At 42.2% G+C, this 13822-nt stretch overlaps 1 protein-coding gene and 2 non-coding genes across 4 annotated transcripts; all 3 read left to right on the top strand.

The window, feature by feature from the left end:
- Positions 1 to 5843: 5843 nt before the first annotated feature.
- On the top strand, positions 5844 to 5916 carry trnar-ccu. Its single transcript has one exon. It is a non-coding gene; the product is annotated as a tRNA-Arg (tRNA).
- A 6-nt stretch (positions 5917 to 5922) lies between these two features.
- Positions 5923 to 5994, top strand: trnam-cau. Its single transcript has one exon. It is a non-coding gene; the product is annotated as a tRNA-Met (tRNA).
- A 3426-nt stretch (positions 5995 to 9420) lies between these two features.
- LOC120746119 (cyclic AMP-responsive element-binding protein 1-like) lies at positions 9421 to 13699 on the top strand. 2 transcript variants are annotated; one of them, XM_040051415.1, is made up of 8 exons: positions 9421 to 9604; positions 10512 to 10609; positions 11591 to 11737; positions 11860 to 11960; positions 12174 to 12313; positions 12847 to 13020; positions 13131 to 13284; positions 13383 to 13699. In XM_040051415.1, the coding sequence occupies exons 2-8, from the start codon at positions 10523 to 10525 to the stop codon at positions 13525 to 13527; spliced, it is 948 nt and encodes a 315-aa protein (XP_039907349.1). In that variant the 5' UTR covers positions 9421 to 9604; positions 10512 to 10522; the 3' UTR covers positions 13528 to 13699. The 2 variants fall into 2 exon arrangements, with proteins under 2 accessions (XP_039907349.1, XP_039907350.1); XM_040051416.1 differs by lacking the exon at positions 9421 to 9604 and adding an exon at positions 9611 to 9771.
- The last annotated feature ends 123 nt before the right edge of the window (positions 13700 to 13822 follow it).

The raw sequence follows: 13822 nt of genomic DNA, 5'->3' as shown, positions 1-13822 counted from the left end.
CTATTATCGGTGAAATAAAACTGAAGAAGCTACCATTCTGAGTACAGAATACCACTGACTGACATATGACCTGGTAGTAACTACACTATTTCTAAAAGTTTTACTGACATTCTCACACACACACACACACTGGATGCATCTGGTCAGCTCATGGTTCAGGATCTTGCCCAAGAATACTTCAACATGTGGACTGGAGGAGCCCCGGATTGATCACTGACCATTTGATTAGTAGATGACCCCCTCTAACCTCACAGGAAGTATAATGCTTTCAGTGTACACCTTGCTTTAGCCTTTCGGGACAAACTGGGAGTAACCTCCTGAGAGGAGTACTAGTGGCCACTTGATGGTGGCTCCAAAAGAGAGTCAATGCCCACAGACTCCCATGTGAAAATATTTAACAGCATTAAAAACTCTCCCATTCTAATTCATTTGCTGGGTAACTGAGCTTGGTAGGCAGCTATAGATGATAGTCATACAAGGCCTCATTGAGTCATTAAACTGGACAGAGCCTTTTGTATCATTTTAATGGTTAATCTGACTAATATTGTGGTTTGCTTTGTGTCCATCCACAAAGATATTGCATTAATTAATCAATATGTGTATCTCTGTGCATTGTAAAACTTGCTTCCAGGTCGGGAAAATGAAGAAAAATGAAACCAACAATGACGTGTCTTAAACCTGCATTCTGTCTGAGGACCAATAGCTGTGATGGCAATAGCTATGGTTTCAAAAAGACTTACAGTCCTTTGGATATTAGTTATGGTCCTAAGTGTATGGAGCTACTAGCTTGGTATTAGCTGATAAATTAGTGCTCCACCTTTTCATCCAAATCAAAAAATAACACAGCGGTAGCCAAAATGCTAATGTTGAAGATTCAGAATGAAAAGTCCAAAACCAATAGGCAATGTACCTTTTTCCAGTTTTTTATACTGGCTAAAGTTATTAGCTTAGCATTAGCTCACGAATTAACAAACCACTTTCTCATCCTTCAACAAAACCAAAACAGTTGTAGCCAAAATGCTAACACCGAAGCTTAAAAATACAGTGTCCAAAACCAATCTGCAATGTCACAATAGCTTTATACTGTCTATCAGTGGCGGCTCCTGAAAAAAATCTCAGGGGGGGCAATTTTTATGATATCGACTAAAATGACCCATTTAATGAGTACATCAAACAACACAATTTTAATTTGTTGCTAGGTGATTAACTCATACAGTGATACCTCATGCCCACTAGATGGCAACACACAACAGAAAGCTTTCCTCTAGCTACATAAGTTACAGGTAGAAAGCGAAAGAAATTAGCATCCAGTAGCCTTTAAGCAAAAATGAATGTGTCCACTTACTCATTACTTAGGCTACATCAATCCAATGTTGTGTGGTGTAATCAAGCAACAATATAAAGCCGGCTGCATCATATAAATCAATATGCACAGCCTGTCAGCCACGACTTGCGCTGGAACCAACTCCGACAAAAAGTCCTGTTGTATGCTTTTGACTTCTCCTTCGTTGCCTGGGTTAGTTGAATTTCGGGCTTGTCAGGTCCCAACTCTTTAACTTGCAGTTTTTCTGCCATTGTCCTTCTGGCAAAAGGGTAGGTTAGAAGCGATCTAACCGAATTTGGGGGAGGCTGTGCCTCAACCGTTAACAATACCGCTGCCATCGTCTCTCTCTGACCTTATAGCTCACTTAGGCTACTGACTGAGGTAAAATTCTAGAACAGCAAATCTTCGCGCGTTTTCTGCAGGGGCGCAATTTTAAGCGCCCCCAAACCATTTAATTCAGCGACGCTGATAGGTCAAATATTTATTATTTTCCCCTGGCAACCATTTAATGATAGGCTATTTCGCTGCATATCAAGGGCGCTTTGACGAGCGCCCCAGAAGAAGAAAAACACCGTTTGTTGGTTGAACTTTAATGAGTCAGCTGGTGAAAATGTTAAAATACGCCTGGCTGTATATGGGCACACACATAGTAAAACTATCATTGATGAATTTTTTAAAAATATATATTTTTACTCCTCCACATTTGGGGGGGCGGAGCCCGAGCGCCCCCTATGGGCCAGCCGCCACTGCTGTCTATGAAGTTGCTAGCTTAGTGTTAATGATAAATTGGTGCCACACTTTCTCTTCCACACAAAGTAACTTCTGGTTTAGATAAAAACAAACAAGCAAAAACAAAAACAAAGATATAGTGCTACCCAGAATGCTAACATCGATAGTTTAAAATTCAGAGTCCAAAACCAATGATCATGATAGTTACGTGTATATTTTATACTGTTAGTGAGAATTGCAGCCAGTAGTTCCCGTTAATTCTGGAACTACTGCAGTCTGGGCTTCCTGTTCCTGAAGCATGTCATGATTTTGATTTCTTTAAAGCTTATGTAAAACTAAACTGCATTCAGCGGATAGACAGTTGTTTTACGTGTGCATTAATTTGGTCTCCACATGGACCCTTCAACTGCATTCAAAGCCTGCATGATTGCACATTATTAAGCAGGCTTCAAACAGAAAGGGATAATTAGAAGATACCTTCCCACCCTCCCACCACCCTCATTTAGATATGTGCTTAATTAAGAAGATGGATGGAAAGATGGATGGATAAATGAAACATATGAGCAAACATTCAGTCGGTGATAACTTTATGAATCTACTTACGGCCATGGGATTAGAAATGAAAACATGTAACCTTTAAGAATAAAAAAGCATCAACGATTAGATGGACAGATGAAAGAGGCGGGGGGAGGAGAGAGAATGAAAAAAATCCTTGCATGGGGGGAAAAGGTGGGGGCGGCTGACACTTTGACGGATCGATTGAGATTGCCCAATACACGGTGTTGCCTACAGCCTAGATTAGCGAGAGGTCCGGGTCAGCACAATCTCTCCGTGTTAGATAACTTTCCTGCCTGGCAGCTGCAGCTTGATACCGCACCTCAACACCACAATATTTTACTTGATATCTCTGAAAGTCACATCTTCAGATTTGCAAACCGCCTCCTATGTGTGCACGATAGAGAGAGCACGAAAGAGCGAGAGACAGACAGGCTGTGGGGGCCCAGTATCCATGGCAACCCCAGCCAGGTGCTCAGGTTCATATGAAATTCAGGTAATTCAACCTACAATGAAAAGCATGCATATAAGGTCACTGGTATTCAAATGCGCTGCATGTCTTCCTCCCCCCGTATTCATATTCAGCTTCTCCGTGGATGGCGGCCCTCTGCACGCCCCGTATGAGCTGACCTCTCCCACAATGCCCCGGTTGAGTGGCAGGTATGATATTTCCACACAGTTTGATTGAGTACTGCATTTAACAACAGTGTTGACAGACTGTATCAGGCACGGTATTAATTCAGTCAATATTATAGCACCACGCAGCGGAGACATGCCAGGGCTCAGAGGTGTGCTTGTTACACGCACTGCCTCAGGCCGTGGTTTGGTGGGAGTGAGGATGGGAGGGTCATGATTTTTCATACAATTGCATGATTTAAAAAAATCACACGCAGGTATATATGCAGTGAACCAGAGAAAGAGGTGAAAACAGGCAGGAAAAAAAACTGGGCAAAGAGGGAGCAACGTAAGGGCTCGCTGTCGATGGGGGTTTTGGAGACTTGTGTTAAGCCAGGGGCTTTGACAGCTCGGTTTAAGCAAGGAGAGGAAAGGGCTGCGGGTTGAAGTCAGATCTCTACTTCATATTCTGAAGATTGATCTCCCATCCTCCTCCTCCTACACCAGTTTGGACATCTGTGGCATCATTTTACTCTGTTGTTTGTGGGTGTTTCAGCAGTGATTTACAGTCAGGGTCGTTGCTGCGGCGAAGCTCTACTTTCCCAACCAAATATTCTGCATTTGAAGCTCACCAGCGTTAACAGCCAGATTCAGATTTTGGTACAATCACCAGGCATGCCGCAGATGAGAAAATGTGATGGCTATGTGACAAAGAAGTGAGCTGTGCAGTGAATGATTGTGCTTGTGCCTGCTTTCAAATTTGATATGGAAAAATTAATGTTTATTCATACAGAGATGAAAGCAGCGAAGGTTAATTGAGTCACAGAAATGTAATCAGTGAGATTAATAAAGGATTGATTCAAATTGTGGATTTGTGGTATTTAAGGCAAAAATACCACACATTTTCTGGTTCTAGCTTCTCATATCTCATTATGTATCTTCTTTAGCTTCATCTTTCACAAAAAGAAAAATTGATCATCTTTCAGATTTGGATTTATTCAATTCAATTCAATTCAATTCAATTCAATTCAATCTTTATTGGCAGACTTCATGTCCATAAAAACAAGACAAAAAGACACACACACAACCCCCCCCCCCCCCCCCCCAACACAAGGTATAAACCATTAAATATATATATGTATATAAATAAGTATCTAAAGCATTTGTAAAAATATAAAACCATAATATACATAAAACACAATTACTTAAAATAAATCAATAAATACACAAACACTTTAACCAGTGCTTTCTGAGACTGGATGAGTAACGGGAACCACTCAGTGTCGGATCTGTAAGTGCTACAATTATACTGTTACTCGAACCATCCAGTCGTTCTCTAAAATTGAACATTAGCTTTCTTAAAAGTGCTTTAAAAGTCCAAACACCCACAGCTACAAACATCTGGCTGGCACTACCACTTCTAGGTATCCTGCATAGGATTCTCATCGCATCATTATATGCAACATGCAGCTTCTGCATGCTACATTGTTTGTAGGATGACCACAAGGGGGCAGTATATAGCGGTGTGCAATACGCTTTAAACAAAGCCACTTTAACTGGAAGTGAACAAAAGCTGAATTTGCGTGCAATAGTATTTGCCTGCACATAGAGCTTACATCGTTGTCTGTATATGTCATCATCATCATTCATTTGTTCAGTAATAAAGTGACCGAGGTATTTCACCTTTTTATGAACTTCAAGAGTTTTTTGTGCCAGTTTAAACAAAGGGAAATTTAGCTGTTTATCCTGCTTGGTTCTACATATCAAAACAGCACTTTTAGCAGCATTGTACTCAATGTCATATTGCACACCATATTCAGTACAGACATTAAGAAGATCCTGTAACCCAGCACTGCTTGGACTAAAAACAACCAGGTTATGTGTCTTTAAAATGTAGTTTCATGTTCTGTCTGCATTTTTCAATAATAAATGGGACCTTTTATGTTAATTTCAAGTTTTGCATTTTTCTTGGATTCTTCTGCATCAATCATTCATTCATGGGTGGCTGTAGCTAAGGAGGTAGAGCAGGTAGTCTACCAATCAGAAGGTTGTTAGATGGCCCGTGACCTTATATTGCATTATTTTCATTGTAGGTTGAATTACCTGAATTGCATGTGAACCTGAGCACGTGGCTGGGGTTGCCATGGATACTGGGCCCCCCACAGTTAACTCATTGTCATGTTCAAGAAACCACTTTGAGATGATTTGAGCTTTGTGACATGGTGTGTTATCCTACTTGAAAGAGCCATCAGAACATGGGTACACTGTAGTCATAAAGGATGGACATGGTCAGCAACAATACTCAGGTAGGTTGTGGAGTTTAAACAATGCTCAGTTGGTATTAAGGGGCCCAAAGTGTGCAAGAAACCCCTTTCACTGTCTTAACTCTTTTTGACATAAATGAAGCAAAATGCTTCAAAGATTCTTTAAGAGTTCAAGCTTAATGTAACTAGAGCCAGTGATCCAGAGCTTAGTTACTCTCTGGTCCTCGTGTGGTTTTATGAATCTCCATAGACAACAGAAACACCACCAAACAAATAGCAGCTCCATTGTGCTGCTATTCACAATGGATCAGCTGTACACTGAACAATATGCAGCATGTTTGGGTTCCCTGCGTGCAGCCCCAGTGGCCTAATGGATAAGGCACTGGCCTCCTAAGCCAGGGATTGTGGGTTCAAGTCCCATCTGGGGTGCCTTTCAGCAGAGTGGCGCAGCGGAAGCGTGCTGGGCCCATAACCCAGAGGTCGATGGATCGAAGCCATCCTCTGCTAAGATTTTTTTGACAGCCAGAGTTCCTACATACACTCACTAGCCATATCATATCTAGTACCTGGTTGGACTCTCCCTTAACTCTTCTTGCCATAAATTGAACAAGATGCTGGAAAAATTCCTCAGAGGTTTTTGTTCCACTACATCCCAAAGGTGCCCTATTTGATTGACTGTGGAGGCCATTTGAGTACAGAGAACTCATTAACATGTTCAAGAAACTAGCTTGAGATGATCAGACCTTGGTGACATGGTGTGTTATCCTGCTGGAAGCAGCCATCAGAAGATTATCACTGTGGTGATACACTGTGTGATGGACATGGTCAACAACAATACTCAGGTGATGATGCTCAGCTGATGCTAAGGAGCCCAAAGTGTGCCAAGAAAATATCCCCCACACTATTAAATCGCCACCCAGCAAGATGGATTTGTGCTTTCATGTTCTTTACACCAAATTCTGACCGTACCATCTGAATGTTGAGTCTCTTCAAAGCAGGGGGTGTTTTTCCTGTCCAGTCTGATTCTGGTGAACCCATGTAAATTTTAGCCTCGGTTTGTTGTTCTTAGTTTACAGGTGTGACACTCTAGTCTGTTTCTTTCAACATCTGACATGTTTTGTTGTGCTCTTCTGCATACCTTGGTTGTAACGAGTGGTCATTTGAGTCACTGTTGCCTTCCTATCAGCTCAAAGCACTCTGGTTATTCTCCTAGGACCACTGACATCAACAAGGCATTATCACCGAGAGAACTGCTGCTCACTGGATATTTTCTCCTATTTGATCCATTCTCTATAAATCCTAGAGATGGTTGTGTGGAAAATTCCCAGTAAATCAGCAGTTTCTGAAATGCTCCAACAAAGTCCCTTAAATCTCCTTTCTTCTCTATGCTGATGCTCAGTTTGAAACTTAGCAGGTTGAGTTGCTGATGAGCAATTGGCTGATTAGATATTTGCAGGACCAAGCAGTCCAATTTGTCCATGCCTAATAGACATTTAATGGCATCCACCATTGTAACGACAAGGATACAGATATGAAGGGAAATAAAGTAAAGAGTAACAGATTCCCTGCTAAATAATTAGTCAAGCAACTAATCACCATCATTAAATAATTCAGTTTTTCTCCCTGTCTGTAGCAACATTCAGTAATGTGACTAATACATGTGTCAGAAAGAATGATGCAAACAAGCAAACTGCGATAAAAAAAAAATCTTGGAAATATTCAAACTGTCGTGCACATGCTTGATTTCATGTTCTCTCGGTGCGCTGTGTGTGTGCGTGTCATGTTTCTGCAAATGCAAAACAATCACAGGCATATAAAGAGACTCATTTTCTCAGAAACACTACACACAATCCTAAAGATGCACAGCTTGCAAAGCCCAGTGTACATTCATTGATAACTAATGAAGCCTACCTGCTGATGCAGGCTAATTACGGTTTGCTAAGGCTATCCTATGGTGGTGGTCATTATCAAGGGAAATCAATGTCCAATCAAGTCCTTAACAGGGACTCTGGATCAGATAAAAAAGGCCGCTTTGTGACAAATATTTATTACATTTGCTATGAGAGGTTTTAATAATGAATAGGTGACTGCTGGTTCATTACTGGTGCTTGGAAGGTTTTCGCTGGCAGCTTCTATTCGGGCTGATTTTATGGCAAAGGACAGGAGATTGGTTTGGTCAGCAGTGCATATGTTTACACCAGTGGCGTAGTCAATCACTCAATAGGTGAAGATGCGTATGTTTGACATCTGTGTGTGTGTGTGCTTGTGCGTATTAAAAGGCCTCCGAAATGACCTTGCACATAGAGATTATAGCCATAAATTGGTCTGAAGTCTCATTTTCCCCACAGGATTTTGACCACCTGCCACAGCTTTGAACCCGTTTCACAACAGCTCCCGTCCCTGCGCGCAAAGTGACAGAGTTAATGAGTACATTTTATGGCAGGAGTCAACGACCAAGGAGAAGCAAATGTGATGCGAATGAGGGCGGTTGTAAATAAGTATAATAAGTAAAGCGGGTACGACAAAGCAGAGTTTTCTCATTAAAATCACACTGCTGTTTGGTGGTACGAAGCTGAAACCACTGTTAGCGCTAATCAGATTCACAGATAACTAATCATATTGAGCTACAATAAAAGGAAACGTGGCCAAACATAACATTATGGGAGCAGCGTTGATGCTGAAGGTGGAGCTGGAAAAGAAATTAAGAAGGATTTTGCTGCCACCGTGTGCACCGCAAGTGAAATGCAGTCAGTAAACTGTAAATGTATCCATGTTTTATAAATTAAAACGAACATTGAATTTTATAATCAAATGAATAGAAAATAAAACAAATTTAAAGTAAAGAGACATTTAATTTAATAAAAAGAAGAACTAAAAATAAAAATAAATTGATTGGTTTATCACCTTTTCAAACTTCCACTGAACACATGCGTCATTGTGTTTAGGGTGCATTATCCATCCATCCATTCGCTTCCGCTTATCCTTTTCAGGGTCGCGGGGGGTGCTGGAGCCTATCCCAGCTGTCATAGGGCAAGAGGCAGGGTACACCCTGGACAGGTCGCCAGTCTGTCGCAGGGATAACACACAAGGACAGACAACCATTCACACTCACACCTAGTGGCAATTTGGATTATCCAATTAACCTATCCCCACAAGCTGCAAGTCTTTGGACGGTGGGAGGAAGCCGGAGTACCCGGAGAGAACCCACGCAAACACGGGGAGAACATGCAAACTCCACACAGAAAGACCCCAGCCTGATGGTGGAATTGAACTCAGGACCTTTTTGCTGTGAGGCAACAGTGCTAACCACCGTGCCACCGTGCATTGTAAAGTCCCTTTTTCGCTCTAACTGAGCATGTCTCACTACCCATTCACATCCAAGTGCTTTCTATCTAACACACATACTCTATTGAATGCATCTGGAGCATTCAACAGCATTCATAGAGAGACAGAAGATTTGTCCAATATCAAGAAATCCTACCAATGGGTGGACAAAGCTGGTTTGAAAGAGAGCAAAGAGGCACTGATCATGGCAGCACAGGAACAAGCTCTCAGCACAACATCCATAGAGGCTGCGGTCAACCACACCAGGCAAGACCCCAGGTTCATGCTGTGCAAAGATGCCCCTGAGACAATCCAGCACATAACAGCAGTGTTCAAGATGCTAGCAGGCAGCGCAAACCAAATGACTGCCCTTGTATACAAAATGGGATTAATAATATTCACATTGCATATATATGTTGTCCTACGTATTCTATTTTATGCATTTTAATCATCTCTCCAACCTTTTTCTATCAAGCCAATCGCAAATTCATGAACGGAAAACACTGCGCATGCTCGGACAAGTTCAGGCAGCTGTTTTCCTCGTCAATCTCCGTGGCTTCCTACCCCCTCCCGTGTCCTTCGGCAGTTTCCGTAAACTTCCGCCCCTCGCCGTGTCCACTCGAGTCCTTCCGGAGAAGCTGATTTTTCGTTGTCGTCGTCTCCCTCGTCCTCCTCTCCGTGTTGTTGTTCTCGGTGACGCGACGGAGGTGTAGCCTGACGCGGTCTCTTACGTGTCGGTCTGAATAAAAGTGGAGCTCCGTAGACCCGGGAGTGACGAAGCGAGTCCGTGTTGGTAAGAGGATACGCATCCGATGTTTGCTAAACAGATAGATGGCTGCCCAGAGAGGTTATTTGCGCCAAAATATCCGCACAGAGCCAACAAAGAGATCATGGCGGCGGTGTTGCAGAGGCTCACAAAATGAGTCAGTCTCTGCAAGGCTCGCAACACAGCAGACATAGGTATTAATGTGGGAGTGGGCATGGATCTTTTTTTTTAATCAAACTTGTTTAGAAATAAGTCACAGAAGCAGCTAGCCACTTAAAGTTACAACCACGTCACCTAAAACCAGTGTTTAATATTAATTTTAAAAAAAGCAATATCAGTGAATTAACTAGTTAGTGAAAGTGATGTCTCCTAGTTGCAAAAAAAGCATACAATGCAGACATTTCCCTCCATAAAAACCCACAGCTAGCAACCTAATGGAAATTGCTAGTGCAGACTTGTTTGGACTACAAGTTTCTCCTTTCAGCAAAGCCTTAAACAGCGACAGGATTTGAAATTAAAGAGCTGAAATTGAGACACGATAAATGTGAAGTTTGTGTTGCACTCCCGTTAGCATGTTAGCATGCTCATTGGAGCTCATTCTGCTCAGCTAGCACGCTAACTCTTAACTTGGTAACACTAGCCTTAGCTTTAGCCTCCGGCGTTAACTGCAAGCGTGAGCCTGGATAAACAAGTAGCGGCTCATTTCAGTTCGCGTTAATGTTGTTGAGCCATAAGTATAACGTTCCGTCTTGCGTCATTTTTAAAATAATTTCGGCCAACAAGGAAACCGTTGAAAATGAGCTATATGCTAGCATGTTAAGCTAAGCCACACCCTCCTTTAAGACCGAGCAAGTTTTTGAATGAGTCTGGTGTTCCCAGCATGCTGTTGCATTCACAAATAAGCCGTTTCGCACTTTTGTTTTCCCTCCATCAGCCAGATTTTAAATGACCATGGAAGCGGCTGCAGACACACAGCAAAGTGGTGAAACGGCTGTTTCGGAGTCTGAGGCCCAGCAGATCACCTTGGCACAGGTAGTGCTTTTTATTCTCATGCAGAGAGTGCAGAACTAGTGCAAGGAGTATGAATTTAAGTTTTAATGCTCGACCATTTTCAGTTTGCGTGAAAATGCTACGTTTCAAAGTTTTGTGCTGTGAGATTTTGGCTTATATGGCTTATATATCAAATACTACAGGTGAGATTCAGCAAAGACCCCATGATATGATATTATAGCAGTTTCTGCAGTTATGCTGAGCATTGCAATAACAAATACTGTGATTTTCAACTGGAAATTATGCCGTCAAAGTTGAAACTTTGTAAATATCTGTATTATCCAGTAAGATAAAATTATCAGTCTGTTATCTGTCTGTAAGTGAATGTGGTCAGTCTTTCTGATAATACAACAGTTAACTGAGATAAATCGGCACATGCGTGTTGCTGTCTACAAAGTCAGAAATTCTGAAGTGCTGATTAAATGTAAGTTTGCTCGGCTAGCTTTATCTCAGGATCATGCATGAGATGAGCCTACGGTAGCTCGTAGTGTTCTCCTACTATTTTAATTAATTTAATAAAATATTGATATTTGGTGTCCCTGTATTGATGTATTATCACCATGCAAACCGTCACAATACTAGGCTGTATCTGCTGTACCAAATTGCGTATCCTCATTCATGATTCAAGAAAGTGAAAATTTAAAGCTTTTCTCTTTAGTGGTCCTTGAGATATTCATGTTTAAACATGACCTCAGATTTCAGCGTGTGAAAAAACATACCTGAAGTGGGTCAATGGACCATTTTTAAAATATGTATATATCTTGGAAAGTATTTGATATCTTACATATCCAAACTTAGCACCATGAATTGTTTATATAGATCTAAGAAGGTCGAGCAGAAGGCCCATGTGGATTTGAGATGGGATTGAGATTGAGGTTACCCAAGAGTAAAATAATACCAGTTGCTGTGGGCTGTTTGTAACTATGCACATGTGTGGTTATACAATGTGTTTTATATTTTCAGGCATCCATAGCAGCAGCCCAGGTGTCCTCCAGTAGTCCCACAGTCACTCTTGTCCAGTTACCCAATGGTCAAACAGTCCAAGTGCACGGTGTGATCCAAGCCGCTCAGCCTTCGGTCATTCAGTCCCCACAGGTGCAGACGGTACAGGTAAGAGGAGAGGGGAAACTTCATCTTGCAAGTAATGACTGCAGTAGGGGATATGAGCTGAACATGATGGCTTTGAAGTTTGTAAATGAATTAAAATTGAATTTGAGATGATTTCCTTACAGATTTCGACTGTCGCTGAGAGCGAGGACTCTCAGGAATCTGTCGACAGCGTGACAGATTCTCAGAAGAGGAGAGAGATTCTGTCCAGGCGGCCTTCCTACAGGTCTGTGTGACACGCTGAGAAACTGCAGATGCAAACAGCATCTCCTTAATCTGTACTGCTTCCATTTTGTGTCTGTATGACGTGTTCAAAGCTTAGAAGACAATGACTGACACTCGTTCATTTTTAATCAGCTATAAATAGACTATTTGCAGATATGAAACGAGGAGAAAATAAAAGGTTGCTAAGATTTTTCTGCAAATGTTCCTCTTACAGAAAGATCTTGAATGACTTATCATCAGATGCTCCAGCAGTGCCTCGAATTGAGGAAGAGAAATCAGAAGATGACTCAGCCCCTGCTATCACCACGGTCACCATGCCCACTCCCATCTATCAGACCAGCAGTGGCCAGTACAGTAAGTACTTTGAGACACAGATAGTTGATGGTTTTTGTTAAAAATAAGTAGGTGTTAACGTAATCGAGCATTCTACTTCTGCTGTCGTGCAGTGAGACTATTTAAATTCACTAAATCAAATGACCAGATTAAGCAGACAGGGAACCTATTATGCTTTTTCTACATGCTGTTAACAGTGGTGGATGCTCATGTTAAACAAGTAATCCCAAACCTGTTTTTCAGGGATGGCCAATCAGCAAAAAGGCCACATTTGATGCTTTGATTCAGACCCTGTTTAATGTTTCCAACATTAAAGACCAGTGTTAAGATTATCCTTGACCTGTACAGACTAAATGCAGTTTAGAAAACCTGTGGATATTGTGAATGAATGAAGTCCAGTATTTTCCTTCTTTTCCTCCTACAAAAACAGTATTTGTGATATGACAGTTTGTGTGGAGCCCCATATCCAGTAATGTTTACAGTATTGGATGGAGGAGAACAACACAGAAAGCAATTGGTTAAAAGTCCTAATGCACAATTTTATCCTTCTGCAGTTGCCATTACCCAGGGTGGAGCCATTCAGCTGGCCAATAATGGCACGGATGGCCTGCAGACGCTCACCATGGCCAACACTGCTGCAGCCCAGCCTGGAGCCACCATCCTGCAGTATGCTCAGACCAGTGACGGGCAGCAGATCCTCGTGCCCAGTAACCAGGTGGTCGTGCAAGGTGGGAAAATGGTTTCCACAGTGTTTAGAAGTGAAGTTCCACAAAACCTACACGATTTGTAAAGCTTTGCTGAATAAAGCACTGACTGTTTGTCTGTCTTTGTTCACCAGCTGCTTCTGGTGATGTCCAGGCCTATCAAATCCGCACAGCCCCCACCAGCACCATCACTCCTGGGGTGGTCATGGCAACTCCACCCACAATCAGCGGATCAGGAGCCACTGAGGAAGTCACACGCAAACGGGAGGTCCGACTGATGAAAAACAGGTATGACGAGGTTAATTAGTAACTCGTACTGAATTGCTTCTGTAGGTGTCAAGTTGATGTGCTGTACCTTCATGTACCCGTATCCTCTTGTCTCACAGGGAGGCAGCCCGCGAGTGCCGTCGGAAGAAGAAAGAGTACGTGAAGTGTCTGGAGAACCGCGTGGCCGTGCTGGAAAACCAGAACAAAACCCTCATCGAGGAACTGAAAGCCCTCAAAGACTTGTACTGCCACAAATCAGAGTAGAATACACCTGCCGGTGGCTTGACAGGTGATCCCCAGCACTTGTGTACAGAGACTCAGCACAGAGCCATGCATCTGGATGCGCCCTCCTCTTTTCTACTCTTCTGCTTTCTTTTTAAAAACTGCTGAAAAATGTGTGAACGTGACTCACCAGGTATAAAAAAACAAAACAAAAGCCCCATCCCACTTTGGTAAATTGAAACCTTGTCCCATTTGGGCAATTTAAAACCCCCATCCCATTTGAGCAATTTGAAATCAACCACCAGTTTTCCCCCATTAAAAGGATGAGGCGGTGCTC

Source organism: Simochromis diagramma, unplaced genomic scaffold (genome assembly GCF_900408965.1).
Source record: "Simochromis diagramma unplaced genomic scaffold, fSimDia1.1 OVJJ01000107.1, whole genome shotgun sequence".
NCBI classification, from domain to species: Eukaryota; Metazoa; Chordata; class Actinopteri; order Cichliformes; family Cichlidae; genus Simochromis; species Simochromis diagramma.
Note: the sequence above shows the minus strand (reverse complement) of the source record. Positions and strands in the feature narration are given on the sequence as shown.

Coding starts and splice junctions, on each gene's coding strand:
- LOC120746119 (XM_040051415.1), top strand. CDS start 10,523: ATGACCATGGAAGCGGCTGCAGACACACAGCAAAGTGGTGAAACGGCT. Junction 11,961..12,173: donor TCCAGGCGGCCTTCCTACAG/GTCTGTGTGACA, acceptor TTCCTCTTACAG/AAAGATCTTGAATGACTTAT. Junction 13,021..13,130: donor TAACCAGGTGGTCGTGCAAG/GTGGGAAAATGG, acceptor TTTGTTCACCAG/CTGCTTCTGGTGATGTCCAG.